The 27,879-nt window shown below is 42.5% G+C and overlaps 1 protein-coding gene, 1 long non-coding RNA gene and 1 pseudogene across 5 annotated transcripts in view; 1 reads left to right on the top strand and 2 right to left on the bottom strand.

Annotated features, from left to right (window-relative positions):
• Positions 1 to 365: 365 nt before the first annotated feature.
• Positions 366 to 6,588, bottom strand: LOC144456254 (uncharacterized). Its single transcript, XR_013485177.1, has 3 exons — positions 5,906 to 6,588; positions 4,529 to 4,705; positions 366 to 871 (listed from the first exon to the last, which is right to left on the bottom strand). It is a non-coding gene; the product is annotated as an uncharacterized LOC144456254 (long non-coding RNA).
• Positions 3,187 to 4,479, bottom strand: LOC110213954 (cyclin-C pseudogene; annotated as a pseudogene).
• A 24-nt stretch (positions 6,589 to 6,612) lies between the features above and the next one.
• Positions 6,613 to 27,879, top strand: part of ADPGK (ADP dependent glucokinase) — a 44,940-nt gene continuing 23,673 nt past the window's right edge. For 2 of the 4 annotated variants that reach the window (XM_020994455.2, XM_020994454.2), the window contains exons 1-3: positions 6,615 to 6,909; positions 14,884 to 15,109; positions 26,468 to 26,530. In XM_020994455.2, the coding sequence (XP_020850114.1) occupies positions 6,686 to 6,909; positions 14,884 to 15,109; positions 26,468 to 26,530 (513 nt within the window). In that variant the 5' untranslated portion in view covers positions 6,615 to 6,685. Of the gene's footprint in view, positions 6,910 to 14,883; positions 15,110 to 26,467; positions 26,531 to 27,879 lie in introns of all 4 variants that reach the window. The other 2 variants (XM_078150790.1, XM_078150791.1) reach the window with 2 other exon arrangements.

Below are 27,879 nucleotides of genomic sequence, written 5' to 3'. Positions count from 1 at the left end.
GGTTTGAAGATGCTGACAATAGCCACAGAAAATCTCAAGTCCAAAGGTCTCTGATTTGGTGGTCTGGGAGGGTCAGGGAATGGTCCTCAAGGCTACAGAGATCTCTTCATTCTTACATCTTACTAACTTCCTTATACTCTATGATCCAGCCACACCAGTGTCCTTGCATTTCCTCGAATAAGACACTACATCTTTTGACTCTGTGCATTGTCACTGGCTGTCCCTCATACCTGGGGTACTCTCCCTCCTCACCTCTGCCTCCTGACACAGAGGAGACCTGAAAAGAATGTGTCTTGGTAAATCCATGAAGTGCTGGAAAGGACACTTACAACATCCGGGGCACAGACACCTCTGGTCACAGCATTATAGAATGTGATGGACTGAAGGGCTCTCAAGTTAAGAGACTGTAAGTGCAAAGCATAAAGGGGCTGGCTGAATGTGGTGAGACAGGGAATAGTTTTGCTCCCGCACGATGGTAAATGACCCTTCTAAGTCTTTTAAGTCGCTCCTGATTCTGGAGCCTATATATTTAACTAGAAATAGCCATTCTCCTGTGCTGACACATATGTACCTGTGTGTGCAACCAAGTAACTACGTGGTAGTGGTGCCATAGTATTGTTCATCAATTTCAGAATTGGAAGTCTCGACTTGTGTAGCCCATACCGCAAGGAGACTCCCCTCTCAGGTCTCAGACAAGTAGTTATCAATTCCCTGCTTGAAGACCTCACATAAGGGGGAACCCACAACTTTCCAAGAAATCCCATTCCACTTACTCCCCTCCTCTTTAGGGTATGTGCCAGTTGGCCCAGAGTTAGGGAAAAGGAAGAAGGCTGACCTAGATGATGCCTGGGGTCCTTTTGAGTTCTAAGCCCTGGAAAGAGAAAGCAGAAAAAAAGATAATGAATTTTATGAGCTCCAGAATCCCCCTTTGCACCTCTCCCTCAAACAGACCACACACACAGCCAGCATTTGCTGTAGCACACAGGCATCATCAGGAGATCATAGGAAAGAATGACTGGGCAAGGGGCCAGCAAGCAGACATCAGTGTGGTCAGCTGCATCTGATCCAACAGCACTGTGGATTTGGGTAACAAACCCAGGCAGGCAGAGCAACTGGAGATGCCAACTGAATAGCAGAGATTACTCAGGAACACATGCCAGGAGTTTTCTGCTTGTGTCTGTAACTTTGTCAATAGCTAGATAATTCCAGGTCAAAAAGTGTGGCCAGATAATTCCAAAAGGTATGATGGCGTCTCCTAATCCATCACGTCTGCACTGACTGAGGGAATTATCCCTGGCAGGACTGACAGACCAGGATGTCCAATATTCCTCCTTGGCTGGAACTCCACAACAGAGTGTCCGTGTGGCCACGAACGCCCAGCAGGGTTACCAGGAATTGACCAGCTGATTGGGTTTGTGGCCAGCAGATTCATAAGTAGCCAAAAGCTCCTCAAAATCTCAGTTAGGTGAGGGGAGGGCGTCAGTGGTGGAGGCAGAGGGCTGAGAACAGTTCTTCTGTAGGTAGAATTCAATTGAGTGGTGACAGGAATGACTCTCACTCAGAGTACTGGCCCTTAACCCTATGGGGGCTTTGGGGAAAGGCAGACTGTGGTGAGTGAGCAACTGAGGGGGTAGCAACAGAAGGCAGCTGTACCCACCTCCTCTGGAGGACATGAGTATGGGGCTGCTATGACTGCTACCAGTCCTGCTACTACCAGGTTATGGGATGGTAACTTGAGAACGATGAATGAGGTGAGAATACGATAATTTGCAAAGTGCTTTCCACAGTGCTGCCACCCAGCTGGCACTTAATAAATACCTATTCCCTTCCCACCCCACCTTCCTCAGTTCAACCCACTAATTTTATAGGCCAAGGACCTGAAGCCCAGATGGACTGAGTGACTTGTCTAAGGTTGCACAGGCAACGACCAAGATTCACACCCAGATCTCCGGACTCCAAAGCCAGAGTGCTCTTCCGTGCAGCACGCTGCCTCTCCCGAACACCATGCTCTGTGCTCTGTCAAATCCCTGTGTGCACTGTTATCATGGCAGCTCTGGTCACCATCTACAGGTGGCACTAGTATTTTCTATTCATCAGCGTGTAATTGTATCAGGTTCAGGGAAGGGACCTCTTCCAGCCCATCACTGATGGGCATGCCCAGGGTTCAGAACACACTGGCACATATGACAAGAGATAGGGACAGGTGATTTGAAAGAGAGGATGCTGGGATAGGGAGGGCAGGCAATGGTGGGGGGGCCTTGAGTCTCTCCTGCCTTTTACCTTTGAAGGGAGATTGACAGCAGTGGATAGAGTGCTAGCCCTGGGGTCAAGAAGACCTGAGTTCAAATCCAGCCTCAGACAATTACTTGGCTGTGTGACCCTGGACAAGTCATATAACCCTGTTTGCCTCAGTTTCCTCATCTATCAAATGAGCTGGAGAAGGAAATGGCAACCCACTCCAGCATCTTTGCCAGGAAAATCCCAAATGGGGTCACAAAGAGTTGGACATGACTGAAAACAACTGAACAACAACATAAAGACACAGAGATAGAGCTCAATGGCCACATCAGATCTCAAAGGAGGAAGAAAATCAATGTAGGAGCCAGGGAAAGGTGAGCTCAACAAGATCCCTGGTGCCCTGAGGGTCTGGCTCATACCTGCTATCGAGTGAACTGCTCTTTGCTCAGGTCCCAGCTGGAGTACCAGGACCTGAGATCCTGGAATGTTTTTGTTTTTGTTTTCTTTAGCTGAAGAACCTGCTTTTATTGTTGCAAATTTATACTAGAAAGTCAACATTTAATTTTATAATCTATTGACCATAAATTGTTTATAAAATGTTAAAATCCATAAGTTGTACATTAATGTCCTATATACCACCCTCCTGAAGAAAATTATTATTGAGTTCCACAGTCAGCAGTCTCACTGACAACACTTTCTCTAAAGTCTCACACTTAGCTTAGAATTAATAAAGGCCAGTATCAAACTGACTTGAAACCTGATTGGGTTCCTGGCTCAGGAAAACCTGTTGTAAGTAATTTAAATCCTTCGTGAAAAACAAAAAGCAAAACCTAAAAGTAGATGCCTTTTTAGATAAAATGAATTAATTTCCCATAAAAAAATAAAATGAACTTTTATAAATTTTGTCAAGGATATTGTGGATTTTCTCAACCATCGTTTTACGTCCAAAATACCTGATTACATTATTACTTGCAAATAATTTACATACAGATTTTTAAAAAAGTTTTCCCAGCTTTCAAAATGGTTAAGGAAATCACATGACATTAAAAATTGTGAAAGTACACTGTACATACTGCACCTTTCTGCAAAGCTGGGCAACTATTTCTTATGGTAAGAAACTACTGAACAAAGTATGTCTTATATGAATAGGTACTTAGTTTTTTCCCTGAAAATGTCAGTGAAACTAGCAAAATCAGGATTTAATGGATTTCATTCTTTAAGAATTGTTTTTAATAATTTAAGAAGAGAATTCTCAGGTATTGAATAGTTGATGCACCACCTTCTTTCAAAGACTAAAAAGATTCTTAAATTATGTACCATGTTTCCTGGTTACTTTAAACTTTCCCTCCCTTAATCCCAAATTTAATAATTGTAATTTTAATCTAAAGGCAAACAAATAGCTATTCAATTTGAAATATCTATTTGTAGCTATCTGTTTGTACTTTAACATACAGAAATGTCTGCATTCAAAAGGATCTTAATTTTTTCTAGAGCCAAAGTGAACAAAAAACTTAAAAGAAAGCTATTTAAACTATTTTGCAAAAATAAAAAAACAGTTCCCAAAACGCTTGACAGAAACAAGCTATTTCTTCTCATTTGTGTTCCACTGAAGACATTATTGAAATCCGTTCACTTCTTTAGCATAGCAAAAACACATCATCTTATTCCAAAGAGTCACCTCTGAAGGTCCTCGGAATGTTTGAAGCCTGGCTGGGGCTAGAATTCTGACTTCCATTTGGACCCTGTTCTCCTTCACTGTCTGGAGGTGCTTTCGGCTTAGGCATCTTACTAAGGAGAGTCGCCATCTCTTTTCTTTCATCAAAACTCTTCCATTGCTCGTATAATTTTAAAATAACCCTCATTATTTCCAAAATCCTCCCCATATCAACAGAAAGCTCTGCAAACCACTATCGAGCAGCTTTCTGTTGTACAACACAGGCTACACATAGGCAAGCTAAAGCTCTCACAAAAGGAGGATACACCAGGCAAAGATCTGTTCTGCAGGTATCGTTGACTATCCTCTGTGCAAGCGGAAGCAACGTGGCTTCTTGGTCCATGTCCTGCACTTACTGGAGCAAAGGTCTATAAGGATGATGCCATACAAAAGCAGCAGCAGAAATCAACCTTGTATTTGAAAAACTCCAAATTCCTCTACTTTGGATGCTAAAAATATGCATGTAGGTGCCATATTAATACAGGATCTATACTTTTCAAGAAATATCTGGCATAGCGCCTTTTGAAATAAACTGTAGCATGGCAATAACTTGCTGCCTTAATTTAAGATGCTCACCTAATGCTTGAATAATAGTGGGAGCTCTGCCAGAAGCTCTCTGCCATGGAGAGCTGCTTCCCCAAGATGCCTTAAGAGCACCAGGCGACCTAGCAACCATAGACCCTGCCAGCAGCCCTGGAATGTTTTTCTCCTTCTGGTTGGGGGTCTGGATCAGGAACGGAATGAAAGCTGTGGCTGGAATAATAATAATTAGCATTTGTTACTTTGACATATCTACTATGTGCCGGGTGCTTAGCGCTTACAAATATTATCCTCATTCTTCTTCATAACAAGGTAGGTGCTATTATTATCCCCATTTTACAATTGAAGAAACTGAAGGAAACAGAACTGACGTGACTTGCCCTGGGTCACACAGCCAAGTAACTGTCTGAAGCTAGATATGCTCTCAGGTCTTCCTGATTCCAGGCTCCCGGCTCTAGCCACCGCGCCACCTAGTGGCCAAATGCACACACTGCTTTGATGTTAATACGCTCTACGTGGCCACTTCAATGAACAAGTTTCTAAAGCAAGATTTATTTTCTGAGTGTCATGAATCTCTTTGGCCTTTGGCTGACGCCCATAGACACGCCTCAGAATAATATCTTTGAGTGCATGAAATAAAATACAGAGGATTGTAAAGAAAACCAATTCTATTGAAATTAAGCTAAAGAAATAATAATAAACAAGTTCACTGGCCCCCAGGTCGAGAACTCCTGGAGTTTCTACACTAATGACTTGCTTAAAGGTGATTCAATAAGACACAGCTGGAAAAGACTGAAGGAGAATTTGCCAAATACGTGTAGCCTGGAGCTGAGAGAGATGTGATTGGTGGACAAGCACACACCTTTAGATATAAAAAATAAAAGCCATCCATTAACTGATGAATCAACAAGTATTGACTGAGCATCTAACGTGCCAGGCATTATGCATAGTCCTGTCCTCAAGGAGCTTACATCCTAATGGGGGATAGTTATATCTAGAAATTTTTAAATATATATATATATATATATACATATATATATACACACACACACATATATATGTGTGTAATATATTTCTGCCAAAATAATTTTTCTATGCATATATATATAACAGTAACAGATAATTAATTTTAATATATATTTATAAATAGATTTATATATATTATATATAATACGTATTTGCATATTCATATCATATATATTTATGTATTTACAAATATCTATATAAAGTTAATAATACATTTTATGTATGAATATATTACCATCTAGACAGCTTAGTGGATATGGCCCTGGAAGTGGAGTCTGGAAGACCTGAGTTCAAATATGACTTCACATACTTCCTAGCTGTGAGACCCTGGGCAAGTCACTTAACCTGTTTGCTCTTCTGTAAAATGGGGATAATAATGGCCACTACCTCCAGGGGTCGTCGTGAGGCTCCACTACGAATCGTGAGGCGTTCAGTGCAGCGCCCGGCACACAGCCCGCACCGCAGAAATGTTAACAAGTAGCACCGCTAATGTTACAATAACGGATTAAGGTGTCGCGCACATCACATTGTAATCTACGGATCGGACACTCCCCCGGCAGCATCACTAGGGCACGGGTGGGGGGGGCCGCTAATTGGCCCGTTTCCCGGCCCATCCCGCGTGGGCGCGTGGGCATCCCGCGCGTAGACTCCAAGCTCTGGGGAGGAACGAGTCTCGTGCACGCCGTAGGAGCTCAATCGATGCCGGTGGGGGGTCGCCGAAGCAGCCCCGGGAGAGAGGGTCGGCAGGGTCAGAGGTCAGAGCCGAGGAAGGCTCGGCCACCGCCCCCCCTTACACTGATGACTTCCCTGGGCCTCAGTTTCCCCATCTGCGACAGGAGAAGTCTGCACTTGCTGACCACCTAGGATGCTACGCCTCTCACAGCCCTTGCAGGGGCCCCATTTAGAGCGGAGAAGACGCGGGCTCCGAGGGACGCGGCCAGGCCGGCCCGGGGACGAGGGGATTCCAGCCGGCCTTCCTCCCTCCGTGTGCCGCCGAACAACTACGGACAGCAGCCGCGAGGGGGCGCGCGCGGGCGGCGGCCTCGGACGCTGACGTGGCGTGCGTGATGGCGCAGCGCGCGATGACTTGGGGGCGCGCCGGCAGGATGCGGAAGCGTCGCTCCGGGCCGCCAGCCTGACTGAGGAGCGCCGGGTGCCGCCGCCGTCATGGCCGTGTGGAGCGGGCCGGCGTGCGCGGGCTTCCTGGCGCTGGCCGTGGGCTGCGTGCTGCTGGTGCAGCCCGAGCTGCCCGGCTCGGTGCTGCGTGCGCTCTGGGGCCCCGTGCTCTGGACGTCGTCGCCCGGGGGAACCTCCGCCGAGGGCCGGCTGGCGGCGGCCTGGGAAGCGCTCATCGTGCGCCCAGCGCGGCCGTGGAGCCGCGTGGCCGTGGGGTGAGTGCGGCGGGCCGGCGCGGGACCCCCAACTTATCTGACCGCTGGAGGAGGGGCACGGGCCCGAAGCCTCCCGCCGGCCGTCACCGCCCTGCCCCCCAGCCTGGGGGGAGTGCAGGAAGCGCCCCTCCCCGCCGGCACATCTGCCCCCGGACCCCCCGCAGGGGGTGTCATTCGGTCTGGTCACTGTGGGAGACATTGGGGGCGGGGCCTTGGAGAGCTGATTGTGTGTGATGGGAGATTGAGTGTGTGTTGTAGGAGGGGGTAAGTCTGTGAATGGTAACTGAGGGTGAGCGCGTACGTGTGTTGGGGGGGGTATGGCTTAGTGGTGAGCGTGAAGGCTTTGGCCATTTGGGTGACCACACATCAGAGATGGGGCACCGTGGGCATCCAGAGCTGTGAGACCCATCTTGCTTCTGCCAAGCACCCTTTCTAGTTTCAGCTGTAGATGGGCAGCAGTCCTATACCAGCTGTGCACTTTGGTTTGGGGGATTACCTGTGATCCTGTGCTTTTCGGGAAGGATAAACTTCATTTTACAGGAAGATAAAGGCAAATTTATTTCTCTTTGCCCAAAAAGGAGAAAAATAAAACACTTAGAAATGTAAAAAATCAGCTTCAAAAGGGGGGGGCAAATTAGGTGGGAGTTTGAGAAAAGATCTGGGGGTTATGACAGACTCAAAATGAGTCAGCATTACTTGGGCTTCCTTAACAGAGACATAACTTTCACAAATAAGAGGAGTGATAGTCCCTCGAGAGTCTACCCTAGTGAGACTGTGGGGAGGATTGTGTTCAGTTTTGGGTGTCATAATTAAGGGACATTGATAAGCTGGAGTGAGTCCACAGGAGAGCACCAGAGCTTGTAAAGGAACTTGAATCCATGTCATACAGGGATCACTTGAAAGAACTGAATGTGTATAATCTGGGAAACAAAGACGGGGAGACCACATAATTGACTTCAGATATTTGGAGGGGAGCCAGGTAGAGCCAGGAATTAACATTTTGATAATGGATGGAAATTACAAGGAGGCAAAATTTAGACTTGAGACTGTCAGTGGGAAAAAATCCTACCAATTAGAGCTGTCCAAAAGTGGAATGGCTTTGTCTTCATTAGAGGTTTTCAAGAAAGTGAAATAAGTTGTTGGGTAACGTTATAGTGTATATGGGATGTTGAGGCAAGGCCAGCATCTCTGGGGTGAGGGCTGCTGAGCCTGCCCATACTCCTTTAGTGTCACCTTCACCGGATTCTTACCTGTGGCTCCAAGGAGCATGGTCAGTGCCCATACCCCAGCAAACAGGCAAGTTACACCAGGCTGTGAGTAATTGATGGGCCACAAACCCACTGGTGATTTAGGGGATTGTCTACCCCAGGCATGTGAAGACTTCCATTTTGGAATGGGCAGATGAGAATAATTTGTTCCAAGGCCCAAAGGCTGCTGAAGCAGGTGCTGTAGAACTTGCTTATTCATCAAAGACTCCAGGGTCATCCACTGCATCCTGCTACTAGTCATCCTGACTTTTGTCTTGCCACTGACCTGTTATTCTGGAAAAGAGAGAGGCTGACAACTTTGTGCAACTCTGCCTCACTTAAATCCAATTTACCCACAAGTCAAGACATCACCCTGTAATGTCACTAGTCCTCTTCAAAAACGAACAAACAGCTATGTTGTAGTAAGCAAGTAGTATGGATTTCTTTTGGGTACCAGTTGGAGTACTGAGTCACTGACATTCCTAATCACAACTTGGAAATTATGTGATTCTCTGATTCTATAAAATCCTGTTAAAATGTTACTGCTTGCCTCCCACACTACTGTGACAAGGAAAGCCTTTTGTAATTTCCATTTCCCTTGCAGACACAATTTCCTATCCTTCAGTTATACCACTGTCTGTGTTATATAGTACCTTAGTGCTTAGAAATCTTTTATATATACTGGTGGAAGTTTAACTGTCATGATTGAAGTGGGATAGGGTCATAGCATTTATATTTACTGTGAATATGCTTCTAGATACGTAAGTAAACTGCCTTCTAGACAGGATTACTGAGCTGGCCTCAGGTGTTATAAATTAGCTTCCATGCTATTTATCATTCAGAAGTGTCATTAGAAATACTTATTGGTCAGATCTTGCTTTACTGACAAAATAAAAGCTATTGAGACTGTCCTTCACTTCTGGCCTGCTTTATCTTAACGTATCATCCCACACCCATCCTTTTAGCCAAGATCTGGCTTTAAGTCTTAAGCTCTCTGCACCTCACTTTCTTTGTCTGTAAAATGGAGATAATATTCTACTACTTTGTTCACAGAGTTGTAAGGAAAGTGCATTGTATTTTTTGGAGGGGTAGGTTGGAGAGAGGTGTCTGAATCTGTGTTACCTACTGTGCTTCCCTCTGTGATCTGCAATTAATGATAATTTAATTTCAGAATTATCTGGGAACTCTGAGAGGTTAAGTAACTTTTCCTCAACACAGCTAAGATGCCAGGAAGAACATGAATCCAGGTCTTGCTGACTTTAAGACAGGACTTATCTCAGCCACCCCAAGGTGTTCCTCAGGAAGCTGGTAGGGAACCTCATTGGCATAGACTTGTTTGACTGCCACTGGTTCCTGGGTCAGCATGGAAATTGCCATTATGTGTAGGTTCTTGTTATTCTTGGTACTTTGAGAAAGTATTGAATGACAGAAGAGGCAGGGCTGCACATTATGAAGAGCTCTAGATTTGGAGTCAGGGGGTGCAGGTTCTGATCCAAAAATCTTTGTGACCTTGGGCAAGTTATTCACCTCCTGAATCTGTTTTCTCATCTGTAAAATGAGGAAGTTAGATCAGATCACCTGTGAGGTCTCTTGTAGCTTTGTGGTCTGGTGAAAGAGAACTTTTCTCCTCAAGTTTTTCTAGAGCAGTTTTCCCTAATCTGTCCTACCCTGTGTGGATAAATGTCACATACAACTCCCATTCTTCTATTAAACTGTAAGCCTTTTGAGGGTGGGGACTCTAGTGTTTTCATCTTTTCATCCATAGTGTTTGCCTTAATTGTTGAATTGTATAAATTTTGGAGACTGGGTTGGGCCTGACCTGCTTTGAAGAAGCAGCTATGGTGTAGTGGGGAGAGCTGGCCTTGGAATCAGGAAGACCTTGGTTCAAGTCCTCCTTCAGATATACATTGGCTTTGTGTAGCAGAGCTAGAGTGAAGAAGCAGGTTGTGGTCACTGAGTACATTGAAAAACTTGGAACTTAGGGTATTCAAAAGAGGGTTTAGTATAGATATTGAAGCCCCCTAATACGAGAGCAGTATAAAGGATTTGTATGAAGAAAGCCATATTTTATATCCCACATCATGTACCATAAGCCTTGCCATCAGATATGCTGAGAATACAGAAGTTAATTAATCAAAATGATGAGTTTGGGGAGGGGCAAAATGGTATATTGGAAAGAGTCCTGGACTTAAGTTAGAAGACTGAGTTTTGGTCGCAGCTGTCACTTAATAATTGTGTGACCTTATATAAATTGCTTAACTTAGTTTTTTCATCTATAAAAAAAATCACATTGAGTTTGGGATGGTCACCAGACATTTCATGTAGAAATGTCTAGCTGGCATTTAGTGATATGGTGGTGTTGGAGTTCAGTGAGACTTACATAAAGAGATTTGACAAGAGATGATAATTTAACCAGAGGAAAGAGTGAGAGAATAGAGTCTGTGTCAGTCTTAGTGGCTGGGTGGAATTGTGACTGTCTCTAGCAAGGGAGACTGAGAAAGGAGTCAGACAGAAGGAGAAGCAAGACAGTAATGTTTTACTGAAGCCAGGCAGTAAGCAGCTATTTTTAAGCTCGCACTGTGTGCCAAGCACTGTGTTAAGCACTGGTGATACATAGAAAGTGTAGAGGGGTACGGGATCCCTGTCTTCTAGGAGCTTACATTCTAGGTGGGTAATAGCATGTAAATAAGTATGTACAGGCAGTTTCTATGCAAAGTAGGTAAAGGTAATCCAAAAGGGGAAGGCACTAGCAACTGGAGGGACACTGAATGACTCTTGGGGAAGGTTGGGTATGAATTGAGTCTTGAAGGAAGCCAGGGAAATTAAGGGATGGGGGGGGGGTCAGCCAGTGCAAAGACTCAGTAAGCAAGGGTAGCTGGATCATGTGCAGGGGAAATCAGGTGTGAGAAGATTGGAAAGGTAGGAAGGGAATGGAAAGCTTTCAATGCCAAACAGAGAACCTTCTATTGAATCCTGGAGCTTCTTGAGCAGGAGAGTTGACAGGCTCAGATTTAGTCTTTAGGAAATCCCATTGTTATCCAAGTGGAGGCTGGGTTGGCATGAGGAGAGACGTGGAGCCAGGGAGACCAACCAAGAGGCTCTTTCAGTAGTCTGGCAAGAGACTGAAGCTGGAGGGCCTGAGCTGGAGTTGTGTAACTGTACCCTTTAGATAGTAAGGTCCTTGAGAGCAAAGACTCTTCCTTACAGTGCCTTGCTTATAATAGGCACTTAATATTTGTTGAATGGAATTAAAATGAGTGGAAAAAAGGAGATCTCTATGAGAGATAGTGTAAAACTACAAGATTTAGCAACAAATTGTATATTTGATGTGAGTGAGTGTTGAATCAAGGATGAACCTGAAGTTGTGAGTCTAGGTGACTGGGAGGATTGTGGTGCCCTTGACAGATCTAGGGATCATCTGTGTAGAGATGATAATTGGACCCATGAGAGATGATGAGATCAAGTGAGATTATATGGAGTGAAAGGAGAAGAGAGCTCAAGACCGAACCTTGGAGGACACTCACAGTTAATGGATGTGCATGGAAACCAAGGATGAAGAGGTGGCACAGAAAGGAGAACCAGGAGAGAACAATGTCAGGAAAACCTAGTGGAGAGAGCATCCAGAAGGAGGCAAGCAATTGTTTCAAAAGCTGCAAAGTCATCTAGGAGAGATCAGGATTGAGAAGAGTCCATTAGACTTAGCCATTGAGAGAGTATTGGTAGTTTGGGGGGGGGGGTAATTTCAAGCCACCAGAGTTTGTGTCTGTGAGAGAGTAGTCATGAGTATCAAAAGCTCCAGGAACCAAGTAGAATGAAAACTGAGAAAAAGCATTGATTGGGAGAGAGTTGTGTTTAGAAGATAGATCGAAAAGAATTGACTAATGAGTGGGAGGTGAGATGTTTGTAAGAAGTGTAGATGAATCTTTCTGTCATTTCATCCCTGTGCTCCCCTGTGAGATGGAGAGAGCCAAATCAGTGAGCCCAAGATTTTAATTGGTCCTTCTTGAGGACTTAACGGTGTATGATGCTCTGTCCTGGACACAAATACAAAGATTACACATATATATGATAGCCCCTGTTGGCAGTGGTTTTTTTTGAAAGCAGTCTTTACTGCACTCAGCTCTGTATTAGCTGCTCAGAAGAACTGAGTATTAAAAGCCCCGATCTTTGCCCTCAAGGAGTTAGTAGCAGGAGACTAGGAGAAGGTAAGTGAAGCATGGGGGCAGCTAGTTGGCACAGTGGATAGAGCGTTGGTCCTGGAGTCAGGAGGACCCGGAGTTCAAATGTGGCCCCAGACACAACACTCACTAGCTGTGTGACTCTGGGCAAGTCACTTCACTCCAATTGCCTTGCCAAAAAATTTTTGAAAAAAGGTAAGTGAAGCCATTTGAAAAGAGCTAACACTTAAGAACACTTCATGGGAAGGAAGCAGGGGAGGGAGGGAGGGAAAAGATAAAAAGAATTTGGGAGAGTTGAGGGAATAAGGCTAGCTGGTGGTAGTGGTAGCACCTTCTAGAAGAAATCTTTCCTGATTCCCCTCTCAGGGGTTCTTAGCCACTTTTTGTGTCATGGGCCCCTTTGGCATTCTAGGGAAGTCTGTAGACTGCTCAGAATCATGTTTTTAAATGCATAAAAGAAAATACATAAGATTAAATGTTGTTAAAAATAGTTTTTAAAAACAAATTCATAGAGCCCGGGTTAAGAACACCTGCCCTAGAAATTAGTGCTCTTCACCTAAAATTCTCCTGTACTAACTTATCTAGTTGCAATTGTATTTGATCTTTGAAGGGAGGCTTTGTCATTGTCTCTACATTTTCTCCCTGGGGACAAGGAGTGTACTGCCTCATCCGTGATGTTTGTTGTAATTTTCTGAATTGATTATAGTATTATTATGCATTCTGGTTATTTACATATCCCTGGCCCAAACACAGAGACACTGCCTTATATAAACTTTGTCTTGCCTATTGCCTATACAGAGTCCCTTAATTTTATATTAAAGTGAAAGTGAAGCAGGGTTTAGCGTTAAAGGGGATAGTTAAATTGTAATAGGCAAAAAGGATGTTGGAGGGGATGAAGAGGTGGGGGACAGGAATTACTGTGATATGCTTGTGGGACAGTAAGGAGACCAGTATGATGGAATGAGAGGTTGCGTAATGAGGAGTAGTCAGAAAAAAGATTGGATGAGGAAGCTTTTAAAAATGTTTTAATTTTGGGGGCAAGGAAGAGCTATCCAGTTAGTCTCCCAAAAAAGCAACTTTTTTTTTTAAGTAGGGAGGGACATAGATACCTAAATAGCTACAATATCTTTTTAACAAATCCTTCAGCCCTTTTTTATTAGTGAGTTTACACTTTCTTAGTGTTTCAACCTATAAAACTTGATTAAAGCCTGTGAAATGTGGTTATACTGATTACTAAGTTGTCTAAGTTGAGAGATTTAGCCTTCTCAGTGCTTCCTAGGCATTTTCAGATTCCTGTTGGGCAGGTACACTGTTAACTCCATTAGAGAAGATGCAGTACCAATCCCAGGGTGGAGGGAGGTGAGGGACGCTTTGGCAGATGTCATAATTAAATCTTTGTTTTTGAAAAGGAAGCAGAAGGTCTGTAGAAACTGAAATTGGACAGGCTGTGCAACTTGGAATTTGTGGGTTTCTGACCATAGTAAGTTAATGAGGATCTTGAATGTTTGGCTTTTGGTGTTCAGAAAAATGCAGCACTTCTGCGTCAGTTGTTGGCGTCATGGAAAGAGAACAGAATCTGAAGTCAGAGTGCCTGGGCGTGAATTGTGGATCAGCTGTTTGTGTGACTGGGGCAAGTTATTTACCCTTCTCTAGGCTTCTTCTGCCACCCCTGGAAAATGAAGGGATGGTATCAGCAGATTTCTCTATAGTCTGTCCCCGCTTTAGATCTCTGGCCTTGTTGTCCTTATATTGCCCATAGTGGGATAGCACATTCCCTTGCATGTAGTAGGCCCTCAGCCAGTGTGGAATGAATTTCTCAGAAATGTCTCAAGTGTTAAGTTCATTTATGCGGAGGACCTCCTTTAGTGTTCTGTGTGATTATTACAAAAACTTGTCCCAAATTGAGGGGATTTGGATAAATGGAAAAGTGCTTCATATGTGCCAAGTGCCAGAGATGCAGCTATAAGAGCAAGAACAATCCCCATCATCACAGTGCTTACATTCTAATGAGGGAGACAGGACACCAAGGGGAGTGTTGGCCAGGGGCGGGGCTCTGTAGGAAAGTTACTGTGATGGTGCATGGCACCTTTGGGTAGGCGATTGATACATCCCATCCACTGGTTTCAGAACTGGAAGAGCAGGGGGATCGTAGAGGGCAGAAAAGGTCCCCAGGGAAAAAGGGTCTTCTCCACCCAAAAAGGAGATGGCAGGAGAGTTGGGAGTGAGGTGCAACATGGTGCTTTCCTAAAAAGCAGTCTAGGAGAGGCAGTCACCAGATGTGGCCGGGGGGAGGGGGAGGCTATAAGTTTTCCAGGGTAGCAAGGAGATTTATGCGTTTCGATACATAGAGTAAATGCTGAGAGAAAGTAATGTCTTCCCAGTTACAATTAATAGGTGGCTATATATGTACTGTAAGTAAAGTCCAAGAGTCTGGTCCTTCTCAAGTCTTCTAAATATGAAAAAGAGCTTTTAAAAATGCTTCCCTTTTGTAATACTTTCAAATATTAGGTATTATAGTTCTTTTTGCAACATCTTTTTCTTTTTCTCAGAGTCAATGCCTGTGTGGATGTAGTCCTCTCAGGAGTGAAACTCTTACAAGCACTTGGCCTCAGTCCTGGTAATGGAGAAGATCATAGAGTCTTACATTCAGGAGAAGATCTTAAAGAAGCCTTCGTTCATTTCATGGGCAAGGGAGCAGCTGCTGAGCGCTTCTTCAGTGATGAGCAGGCTTTTCACAACATCTCCCAAATCGCATCCACCCTCCCAGGAGCCCAGGTCTGTTCTTCTTTTGAGTTGTTTGGGTGAATGGTCACCACCCACTTAGTACTAGAAAGATGCCTCATGTCTCTTGACCTCAGGCCTTATTTGTAATACTTGATACCCTTATAAAGAAGCCAGTTCCAAGATGTGTGCCTATATCTCTTATAAATGCCATTGCTGTCTTTCCATTGGCTTTCCTGATTCAGCTTCTTAGTATGTTACAAGGTAGGTAATTTCTGTTTTAAAGATGTGTATTGATAGATTTCCGGCTCATCTATTAAATTCCCCCACATACACATGATACCAAAACTCGGGTTTTAACCCCTTCTGACCTTATTGTAACTGACAACAGCTTATAAAAGTCTCTTTGTAAATAAGGGTGACTCCGTGGAGCCTTCTCCTTCAGGAATAAGACTGCTTTTAAAGTGTGTGCTCTGCAACTTGTGACTGTAGTTGTGTGTCCTTCCTGGAAACTGGAAAGAGAGGAACCAGGGATGAGTTAGGACAGGAGATGCTTTGTTATGGTTGTGAAAACTGGGCATTTAGGGATGGTCATGCCCTGTGGCACTAGGCTGATTCAGCTGCATTCAAATCCTGCCTCATCCATTCCTGGTCTGGTGAACGTATGTGACTCACATTACCTCCTTTGGCTTTAGTTTCCTCGTGAAAAATGAAAGAGGGGGCAGCTAGGTGGCACAGTGAACAGAGCACTGGCCCTGGAGTCAGGAGGACCTGAGTTCAAATCTGGCCTCAAACCAAACACTTGATACTTACTAGCTGTGTGACCCTGGGCAAGTCACTTAACTCTGTTTGCCTCAGTTTCCTCATCTGTAAAATAATCTGGAGAGGGAAATGGCAAACCACTCCAGGATCTTTGCCAAGAAAACCCCAAATAGAGGCAGCTGTATGGCACAGTGGATAGAGCACCAGCCCTGGAGTGAGGAGGATCTGAGTTCAAATCCGGCATCAGACTTGATATTTACCAGCTGTGTGACCCTATGCAAGTCACTTAACCCCATTGCCTAGCCAAAAAAAAAAAGAAAAGAAAAATGAAAGAGTTGGGCCCAATAATCCCTAGATCTTTCTAACTCTAGATCCCACAATATTTTATTTTCTTGGTTTTTAGGGCATTTTCCCCCTTGTGCAGTCTTTGGATGAGAGCTTCTTTTTTTTTTTAAATATAAATTTATTTATTTTCAGTTTTCAATATTTACTTCCACAAGATTTTGAGTTTCAAATTTTCACCCCATCGCAACCCTCCCCCACCCCAAGATGTCATGCATTCTGAATATCCCTTCCCCCTAGTCTGTCCTCTCTTCTATCTCTTCCCCCCTTCTCTTATCCCCTTCCCCTTCTATTTTCCTGTAGGGCAGGACAGACTTCTGTACCCATTTCCTGTATTTATTTTCCAGTAGCATGTGAAAACTTTTTTTTAAACATATGTTTTTAAAACTTTAGGCTTCAAATCTTCTCCCTCCCTCCCTCCCCACTCACCCTCATTGAAAAGGCAAGCAACTCAATATAGGTTATATATGTGCAGTTATGCAAAACACTTCCATAGTAGACATGTTGTGAAAAACTAACTCTATTTCCCTTAATCCTATCCTGCCCTCCCATTTATTCTATTCTTTCTTTTGACCCTGTCCCTCCTCAGAAGTATTTGCTTCTGATTACCCCCTTTCCCAATCTGCCCTCCTCTTTATTATCCCCCTGCTCTCTTGTCCCCATCTCACCCTGTTTTCCTGTAAGGTAAGACAGATTTCTTTACCCAATTGAATGTGTATGTTATTCCCTCCTTAAGCCAAATCCTATGAGAATAAGATTCACTCATTCCCTCTCACCTTCCCCCATTTCCCCTCCACTGTAAGAGCATTTTCTTTTCTGTTTTTTTTTTGTGAGATAATTTACCCCATTCTACCTCTCCCTTTCTTCTTCTCCAAATGTAATCCTCTCTCATCCCTTAATTTTATTCTTCAGATATGGCCCCTTAATCTTCAACTCACCCTGTGCCCTCTATCTATCTATCTGTCTGTCTATCTATCTGTCTGTCTGTCTACCTATACATATATATAATTTTTTTCCTCCAACTACCCTAATACTGACAAAGGTCTCATAAGTTCTAAATATCATCTTTCCATGCAGGAATGTAAACAGTTCAATCTTAATAAGTCTCTTATGATTTCTCTTTCCTGTTTACCTCTTCATGTTCCACTTGAGTTGTGTATTTCAAAGTCAGATTTTCTGTTCAGCTCTGGTCTTTTCATCAAGAATGCTTGAAAGTCCTCTATTTCACTGAATGACCATTTTTTTCCCAGGGTCGAGTTCTTAGGGAACTGGAGCTAAGACCCCGCCTTCTTCTCTCAGCATTGCAGAAACAGACTTTTCCCACTGACCGTCTAAGTTGTGTTTGGCATTTGTGGATTGAGGAGTCTGGAAACCGCCACAGCTGCCCGAGATTCAGTCCTCTGAGGCCTGCTCCAGGTTCACTGCGGCCTACGCGCCCATGCCGCGCTGTGCTGTGCTCCACTCCCAACCCAGCACAATATGCCTTTCTGATCAATCATCCATGTTGTCTTGGGCTGGAAATTTGTTTCACTCTGTCTTTTTATGGGTTCTGCTGCCTTAGAACTTGTTTAGAGCCATTTTTATAGGTATTTGGAGGGGTTTGGGGGAGAGCTCAAGCAAGTTGCTGCTTTCACTCTGCCATCTTGGCTCCGCCAGATAACAGCTTCTTGATGTGATTAGGGTTGGATAGATAGAAGTTTGTTATTTTTTTTGGTGCCTTCTGGAGCAATGTATATTTCTCTTTGGAAAACAAAGAAACATTACTGTCCTGGCATTTTGGGAATTTGCTTTTTGTGAAAGTCATCTTACCTTTTGTTGAAAAGAGATTGTTTATGTCAGATTTTCTCTGAGACTAGGGCAAGTTCCTCATTCGAATTACAAAATATTAGAGCTAGAAATTAACTCAGAGATCCTTTAGTCTAATTTCTGGTTTCCTGATGGCTAGTGCTGACATCATACTGCCACTCACTTTATCATTTTGACTTCAGATTTTTTAGTTATATGATTCCCCCTATCCTCTCCCACCCCCTTTTTTGTATCCTCCCCTGGTCATTGTCATTTCAAAAGCTAGTCATTTCAAATGGAGGGTTGTACACTTAGTTATTATTACTACGAGTAGTAGGAAAGATAGTAAAGTGAGAGTCAGATGGCCAGAGTTCTAGTTCCCCTTCCCTCCACTGACTTGCTGTGTAACTTTGGATTTCTCTGGGCCTCAGTGAAGGAGTATGACTAGGTACTTTTTCTATCAAGTCCCCTTCTAAATCAGAATTTTTAAATAGGTACGTGTGTTGGGAAATCTTCCCTCCCATTTTGAATCTGTATCATCCCCAGCAAATTCTTGTGATTTTAAGATCCATTGTAACAGAGGATCTTAACTTATAATCTATGAAGTTGTTTTTAAAAATATTTTGATAACTTATATGTCAGTTATATAACTATATATTTTTGATAACTATATTAACTATAAAAATAGTTTGATAACTATATATAAAATATTTTGATAGCTATACATATATATCAGTGTAATTGTTTTTCTTTGTATTCTTATGTGTTTTGTATGTTTTAAAACATCATTCTGAGGTAGGGTCCATAAGTTTCACCTGACTGCTTGGCAAAGGGGCCTGTGACAAAAAGGAGAGGAATTCCTGCTTTAAAAGATGGAGTTGCTTTTTTCTTTCTGATTTCTCTTTATCTGAATGAACCTTGGTAAAAAGGAATAAGGCAGAGAGTGAGAGAAAAGAATAAGGATTTTATGTCAGGTTTTATTCTTTATCACCTATGAATATTTGACTATTTGTTGATATTTAATCAAATGAGATAATCTTTATAAAGTGCTTAGCACAGTGCCTGGCACATAGTAGGTGCCATACCTGCTTGCTATTATTATTAAGTTTAGAATAACTTTTTTAAAGTACCAGTTCAGTTCAACACAACAAGTACTTGAAAGCATGTAGTATGTATGACATTGTTCTAGGTGCTAGGGATAAAAAGAAAAAACATAACAATCCTTACCCCCACAAAGCTTTAAATGATTCATTTCACTGTGAAGAAATAACATGGAGGATGTGGATGTGGTCAGCTTGGAAGATAGAAGGCTAAATAATAGACTTCTCTTGTTATCTCTCAACGAATACTCCCAGACTGATCTATTCTCAAGTCCTCCTTGGTGTCAGGCTTCTGTTTCCATCTATCTACTGGATAGCTTCCACCTTAATATCTTGCACGTGTCAGACTTGGTGTGTATCATCCCAAAGTGAAATCACATGTTCCCCCTACTATTAAATTTGTTCTGTCTCAGTTCTGTACTTCTGTTGATATAGTGTATCACCAGTCTTTCAGTGAGCCATACTTAAGACCTTGAAGACATCTTTGATCATTCGTTCACCCTCCAATTCATTCACCTTCAAATCAGTTGTTAAATCCATAATATTGCATTTCCATTCACTCTTTCATTTCCACGGCCACTACTTTAATTCAAGCATCATTTCTTGCCTAGACTGTTGTAACGCTTCCTAACTGATCCCTCTAGTTCCAGTATCCTCTCCAACTCATCTTCACTACTGCTGTTGTTATTTTCTTCCTGTAGCATAGCTCTAGGCTTAGAGGTTAAAGGTCATTTATTCCAAACCGTCGCCAACCAGAAAAACTGCTCTTTACAATAACCCTAACAGATACTTATCTAGTTTACAAGAACAGCATTATCTCCTGATGCCATAGCTCCCCAAATGAAATGAACTTACCCTGGCATTAAAGCCTCTCCATCATTGCAGTCTGGCTGACTTTTCTGACCTCTTTTTATAGTAGTGTCCTTCATAAACAAGCCATAATTGGCTGTGTTGAAATGAAGGTAGACTCTTTTCTATCCCTTCATTCTTCATTTCTCTGCCTTCTCCATGCCTTTGTTCATACTGATCCCCTGTGTTTGCAGTGGACTCGACCTCCTTCCTTCTACTTGTCAAAGCCCTTCCTTTGAAGGCCCAACTCAAATACTGACTCTTTCATGCAGCCTTCCTGGATAATCTCTCTACTTAGATTTCTCATAGTATTTGGTCTGGACACCTATTTTGTCTTTTTCACACTCTGCCTCTTGCCAATACTGTTTGTGTACAAGTCTTGTTCCATTCACTTGACCTGTCTCAAGAGCAAAACCTGTGCCTTATTTCGCCTAGGTATACCTAGGACCTAGTCTAGAGTCTTACATAGATTAAGTGTTTAATAAAGGTTTGTTGAATTAAATGGATGAGGATTAATTTGAATTTTTTTTAAAAATCAAAGATTGAGAAGGATTGAATGTAACAGACAAATAATCACTAAGGCACCTAGGTGGTGCAATGGATAGAGCCCCTAACCTGGAGTCAAGAAGACCTGAGTTTAAATCTGTATAATCCTAGGCAAGTCACTTAACCTTTGACTGCCTCAGTTTCCTCATTTGTAAAATTTTGAGAATAATAGCACTTAATTCCCGGGGTGGTTGTGAGAATCAAGGGAGGAGATTAGCACAATGCCTGGCACACAGCACTATATAAATGTTAGCTATTATTGTTGTGTTATTATTATTACTTCAGGAAAGCCAAATCCTTTGCTTTTGACATCAGTTATCATTTTGGACTATTTCCAAACTGTGATTTTTAGCAGCTTAATTTTCATTTGAAAAGCTTGGCAGGCATTAGCTACAATTTTTGCCGGTGTTCAGATACAAAGTAATCAGAAAGGGAAAAAAACTTCTTTTTTTGAAGCAAAAGTTTTTAACCTTTTTTATTTCACAAACTCTGTTTTGGTAGTCTATGAAACCTATGGATCACTCAGAATCGTTTCATAAAATAAAATACATAGGGACAGCTAGATGGCACAGTGGATTGTGATCCTGGGCAAGTCACTTAACCCCAATTGCCTCACAAAAAAAAAAATACCATAAAATAAAATACATAGGATTACAAAGGAGAACAATATCTTGAAATACATTTAACAAAATATTTTTTAAAAAAAAACAAGTTCATGGATCTTGGACTAAGAACTCTTGTCTTAGAGAATCTTAAAATCATGAAGATTTGCTGGAATTAGATCTAAATTTAAAAAGGCATTTTAAATTCTGCCATCTTCAGTCTCTTTACTCCCTGTTCTCCAAGTCCCATTTTCCCTGCTCTGCTCTCACTTTCCTCTGTGAAAGATAATTCTGTACTCCATATTAGGCATAATCCTGCCAGAAACTATTTTTATTTTTATTCATTTTAGATTAAACAATTCCAAGCACCTTTCTGCCTAAAGAAAAGTCTAAACTATCACAGTGCCCTTGGAAGTCTCCTGCAGGTTTTGTGGAGTTACAACTTACAGCTTTCCCAGACAGTCAATATAAATTCCACTGTCAAGATTGAATGTGAATTAAGATTTTAGTCAGCAGTTCAGTTAACAGTTTGCAGTATGGGAGAACCATTTTCCTAAAACTATTCCTTCCCTTTTCAGCCACTCAGAAGATTCTCTTTTTCATATGGAGGTAAGAGAACGCTGATCTTGAGTGAATCAGTGTAGGGTTCCTTGCCTGTTCACTCCCTCCCTTCTCCCACCCCCAAATCCTATCAAAAGAGAATACCAAGTTCCTCCCAAACTTTTTGCCTCAAAGGAAGTGGTTAGGTCTTTGGTAAGGGGAGGAAAAAATTTAGGGCAGGTTATTTTTGAAATTTATAATTAAAGAAAGAGCAATAAGGTTTTTCTTTCAGATTAGTCCAAACGCTTCAGACAAAGCTAGTGAGAAAATTTTTTCTTCTAATATTTATAAAAGAGGGATTGAGTGGGAGGGAGAACATTTAGTATGTTTAGCTACACCCCATATTCTATGCTTGATTTTATTGACCTTATGTCCTAGATGCTAAGCTTAGGTTCCTTCATCATCCCCTCCTCCCTCATCTGTGTCCTCCATTCCTAAGAGTTACTAAAAGGAAGGAAATCTCACAACTGCTGAAATATCAACTGTGCTGACACTGCTTTGTAGCAGTTCTATTCTTTGGCTTTCTGTGGGTACTTCTCAGGCCCCCTCTCTCTTAGCAGGAGACTACTTTGCCCTCTACTGAGAAAATGAGCTTCCTCTTCTCTCATGTACCATACTTCAGGCTCCATCTTTGTTATCTCCCATTACTCTAGTCTGAGAAAAAAGAATGGCCCAAAGCCGATCCCTTTATTTGTTCGCATAATCCCATCCCTCTCCTGTATCTTTTAGGAGCATGCCCTGTCAGTGGTCTCATCTTGTTAATCTTCATTCTCTTCTAATCTACTAGCTCCTTCCCTCTTGCCTACAAATGTGCTAGGGTTTTTCCCAGTCTTAGAAATCTTCGTTTAGAAGAACACATTTTTCTCTGTTTTTGGTATGTGGCACTGTTTATCAAGTTCCTAGGATCACAGCTTTAGAGCTGAAAAGAACCTTGAAATGATCAGATTGATTCTGCATCTGTTTTTAATTGATCCTATTTACAATTAATTGATTTTGTCGTGTAACAAGTTCAACTGGCCTATAATGAGTTAAGTTTAGAATCTAGTTCTCCTGCTAATCACTGTTCTGTTCTTGCTTCAAGGGAATCTTGTCTAGTATCTTTACACCACCAAGCCATCCTTCAAGGATGTTTGATTTGCTGTCCAAAGAAGTCTGGTCCACTGTCTCTAACTCTGCGGGTGTACTCAAACAATAAACATTTCTTAGTCACAGAAGGGAAGGAGAGGGCTTTGGTAGCCCTTCATCCCCAATTTCCAACCAATCATATTGTCCCCCACTCCTCAGCTCTGTAACAAATCATGTTAATTTCGCTATCCATGATGTCGAGCTCTTTTAATCAATCATAACTTGTTCCCTGCCTATGAAGTCCTGTTCTTTGTTCTGTACTTCACAAAAGTATGAAAGAGAGCTGTCCCCCTCACTTGAGGTCTTGGATTAGCTGGGGAAGCTAAGATCCTATTTATTAGTAAATTTATACTTTACTAATAAATTGATCATGGTCTGAACTCTGTGCCTCAGTTTACCTTATTTTGATCATAATACCTTTCATTTTACAGATAAGGAAACAGAGGCCTAGAGTACCCTAGGTCACATGGCTTGTAAGTGTCGGGTTGGATTTGAACCCAGGTCTTTCATACTGCAAGTCTAGTACACTATCCTCCATCATGTCATGCTGCCTCCGAGAATAACAAAAAAAAATTTTTTAATAAAAATTCCTTCATTTGACCCTGACATCTCCTTAAGCTATATTCCTAGAGTCCTCCTTTTCAACTGTCTGTGCTCATTGCCTTCACTTCCTTACCTTCCACTCACTTTCAACCACATGAAATCTTCTTTCTCATCCCAACACTCTACTGAAACTACTCTTCAGGTTGACCAGTGATTTGTTAATTGCTGAATCCAGTAACCTTTTCTCAGTCTTCATCCATCTTGACCTTGCTGCTGCTTTTAACGCTGATACTTTGTCTTCCATTGGTTTTTGTGACACTGTATTCTCCTGGTTTTCTAACTGTCAACTAGTCCTTCTTTGTTTTATTTGCTAGATCATCCTCCATGTCCTGTTATCAAAGTATGGCTGTACCCTGGTGGCTGTGCTAAGGCCTCTTCTTTCTAGGTCTCTTTCTTGGTGATATTATGCCTCCCATGGGAGCTTTCAGTTCTCTTTGGCTCCTGGCCTGTGTCATCAGCTTCTTGCTGGATTTCCACCTGGATTTCTATAGGCATCTTCAACTCAACTTATCCAAAATAGAGCTCATTAGTTGGCCCCCAGACCTAACTTCTCTGAACTTTTCCTCCTTCTTTTGAAGGCACCACCATCTTTCCAGTCACATCCTCACCTCCCTTCACTTCTCACATCCATTAATTGTCACATCTTTTCATTTCTGCAAACACCATTCCTCACATGTGTCCGCACTCTCCACTCACAGCCACTGCTCCAGTTCAGGCCCTTTAACCTCGTACCTGAAATGTTGCAGTGTTTTCCTCATTTGTCTTCCTGCTCTCATTCTCCCCTGTCTCCAGTCCAGCCTCATAGTATTAGAGACCTAGAGCTGAAAGGGACCTCAGAGACTGTCTTTTCCACTCTCCTCATTTATAGATGAAGAAACTGAAGGCCTGAGGAGTTAAATGATTTGCCTAAGATCAGACAGGTAACAAGCACCAGAGTGGAATTTGAACCCTTGTTTTCTGCCTCCACACATCTGTCAAAAATATAATTTGCCTGGTAAGAGTCTGATCCTTGGCCTGTAAGAGTTTCATAAATAAGTTAGACATGTCAGTGAATACTGAAAACAGTAGGCTATGTTTAAGAGAGGAAGGCCCATGGCTTCCTGGAGACCCCAGAGAAGTGAGAGCTGGATAGAAAGGTAAGGGTATCAGGACAGAGTCCTTTACCATGGACAAGCTAGGGCAGCCCCTCAGACCCCATGCTGTGGGGCTAGCACTAATACTTCTGCACTAGGGAAGCCCACCAGCCTCCCTTTGACTATGGTCTGCACTAATGCAGAAAGGGGCAGCAAAGGGTACACCAAGGATGTTGCCAACCTGGATGATGCTGGTTTTCAGACTAAGTCAGGGAAAAGTCCATGTTGTGCAGGGTTCATCCTGGGTCAGTGATTCAGGGCAGCTTTGCTTAATTCCTTGATCAGGACACCTCATGGATCAGCCTGAATGGCGTGGTAGATTTAGGATCAGAGCTGCTCTTCTAGGGAAGGGTCTAACTCAGAAGGGTCTGGTTGGCCCCCTCCCCAGCACCACCTCCCTGAAAGGTACCAACATCTTTTACAAGGGAAACTTGGAACATTCCTTTCTTTTAGCTGTGGAATGGCTACCTTGCCCTGTTGGACAAAGAACAGTCGACTGGGCGGGGGGAGGGGGGTGTAAAAAAGTCTCCACCCCCAACCCCAGCTCCAAAACTGCAGTGCTGCCTAAAATGAACTAAGTACATCTCTTCCCTCCTCAAGAATCTTCAGTGCTTCCCCATTGCCTGCTTGCTGTTCACTCACATGACCTGCTATCTTCTCTCTCCTTGCCTTTTCACAGGCTGTCTGTCCCCATATCCGGAATGCAGACCCTCCTCATTTCCTCCGTTTAGAATCCCTGACTTCCCCAGTTCCCACCACCTCATACATGAGGATTTTCCTGATTCCTCCCAGGTGTTAATGCTTCTTCCCTGCCCCCCACCCCCTTTACTTTGTGTCTCCTTTGTCTTTGTTTCTCTGTGAGCGAGAATGTGGGCTCCTCGAGGACAGCTCAGCACTTAGTATGAGGGCTGGGGCAGAAACATTTATGAAATGTTCCTTGAGCTCGATTACTATTTAATGTAATAAGCATGCAGGAACACCTGCATGGACTGCTCATGGAGGTCTGGTTCTGCTGATCTTGCTTTGCTTCACATTTTCTCTCCACATTTTATGATAGTCTGCTCTTTTTCATTTTTGTGATACGCTAATGGGATGCGATGGCATGGAATGAGGAACTCCCAGTGAGGAAAACTCCCTTTACCCAAAGCAAAACAGAATCTGCTCTGCAATGTACAGCCTTCTAGAGCTGCCTACAGCATTGAGAGGTCAGATGATTTGCTCAGGCTCACACAGCCAATATGTAGAAGCAAGCCTTGAACCCAGGTCTTCCTAAGTCTGAAGCCAGTACTTTATCTGCTATGCCACCTGCCTTTCAACACCATAATATTCTATGATATTAACATAACACAATCCATTCAGCCTCTATCCAACAATTTCAACTTTTAGGTGACTTCAAGTCTTACCATACACGATCTGTCAACACCTTTGTACAGATAGGTTCCCCCTTTATTTTGATGATCTATTTAGGATAAAGTTCTGCAATAGAATCACTGAGTCAGAAGGTAACATTTGCTCTTTGACAACTATTGCATGTCCTTTGGCACCATTTCTAGGCTATTAAAATCCTATTTAATAATTAGCACAGGGAAAATACTATATCCTTAATTATAAGCAGTTTGAAATTCACTTTATAATCATTTTCCTAAGACATTTATGTAAATTCTTTTAACTATAACAGTTAAAGAGGAAGTACTTTTTGCCTTTTAAAATGAAAGACCATATTTCAGACTACATACCCTAGATATAGATTATTTAATGGAGAGATAGTATGTGCTGCTTGATCCGGAAGTTTCTCAGATGTAGTAGGCACTCAGCTATTTGAGTGAATCAGTGAACCCATATCTGTGATGCTCAGGAAGGAGGTGACCTATAATTGTACTTATAAAAATTAATCTAATTATATTTTTGTTCTTTGGTAAACATTATTAACATAAATCAGTTTAATAGAGATGAACTATTTTACAGCACTATGTTGGAGGAAATGCAGCTTTAATTGGGCAGAAGCTTGCAGCAAATTCAGATTTGAAGGTAAGTCACATTCCCCGATGAAAATTTTAATACCTTTCACAAGTGTTTCCATAATTTTGTGATTAAGTATTGCAAATAGTCTCATCCTCTCATAACTTTCCTCTCTGCTTAACATATACTTTCTAAATGGGAGGATATAGACCCGGGGGGAGGGAGGGGAACCTGTGGCCTTGAGGCCTCAGGTTTCCATCTCCTTATATGGAATCTTCAGTGACCTGGAGTGGCCAGTCAGTATGAGTGATTTAAGCAAGTATGTTTGTCAGGAAAGGGTCAGTTAGGGTCAAATGAGTGTAGGATGATCTGTTTGGTAGAATTTCTTGAAGTCTACTTGACCTGAGGATTTAGAAACTAGTACAGGGTTCAAAATGAGACCATCAAAGGAAGACTATTCTTGCCGCGAGCACAGTGACTACATCCCTCTATCCATACCACTGAGGACTTGGAATGGGACCCTTTCCATCCTCCTGTTTATTGTAGGTTTGTTAGGCTAAGCTAGATAAACCAGAGGAGAGCTATTATAACTTAGGAACACTAGAGAGGAGGAGGCTGACCGACAACTTATTCCTAGAATCCAGGTATAACATAATTAAAACTTGAATTAAGGCAGTAGGATTGGGAAGCAGGATCAGATTGACAAAATGTGGAATTGAACCATAAATAAAGAACAAAGAAAGATTGATTAATCAAGAAGATTGACTGTAAGGTGACAAGGGTGAGAAGAAATATGTTTAGTTTTAGGGAGCTCAACTATAGATAGCAAGAAATGAATCTGGCTAAAGGTTAGGAAAGTGGCATTTGGAGCCATCATCCTTATAAGGTGGTGATTTTTTTCCCTTTCTACCTACTCCTTTGAGGAGTTAAGTGGAAATCTCAGATATTTAGGAGGTACTCTCTGTCAATGAGTAGTGGAAGAAAAGCCAGAAAACTGATGAACTGATACATAGAGCAGTAAGAATATCACTCTTCCTACAGAAGCAGGAAGGTGAAACAGATATGGAGCCCAATACCCAAGACCACCCCCTTACATACACACACCTTGGATTTGGTCGCAGCTTTTCAGATGAAGGCTCTTGAGGTTACTCCCAGGCACAAGGATCATGAAACACTATTTGTCCTGCTGAGTTTGGGCAGCTTGGAAGGTTCTGGATCAAATAAGAGTTGAATCACTGAAGATACTTTCTTAAGAGCCAACTTTGAATTTGAAAGTCCTTTTCCCCCTTCTCTGCCTGCCCAAAGCTACTTTTGAAGGAACAGCCCTCAGAGAGGCCCTGGGCTGGTATCAATTTCATGGGATTTTAGAGAGCCAAAAAAGATGTTCACAACATTGCATTCAACTTGCTGTGATGCCT

Source organism: Phascolarctos cinereus, unplaced genomic scaffold, assembly GCF_003287225.1.
Source record: "Phascolarctos cinereus isolate Bilbo 61053 unplaced genomic scaffold, phaCin_HiC Scaffold_3;HRSCAF=262, whole genome shotgun sequence".
NCBI lineage: Eukaryota > Metazoa > Chordata > Mammalia > Diprotodontia > Phascolarctidae > Phascolarctos > Phascolarctos cinereus.
The sequence above is the reverse complement of the archived record's forward strand: the minus strand, read 5'-3'. Positions and strand labels throughout refer to the sequence as shown.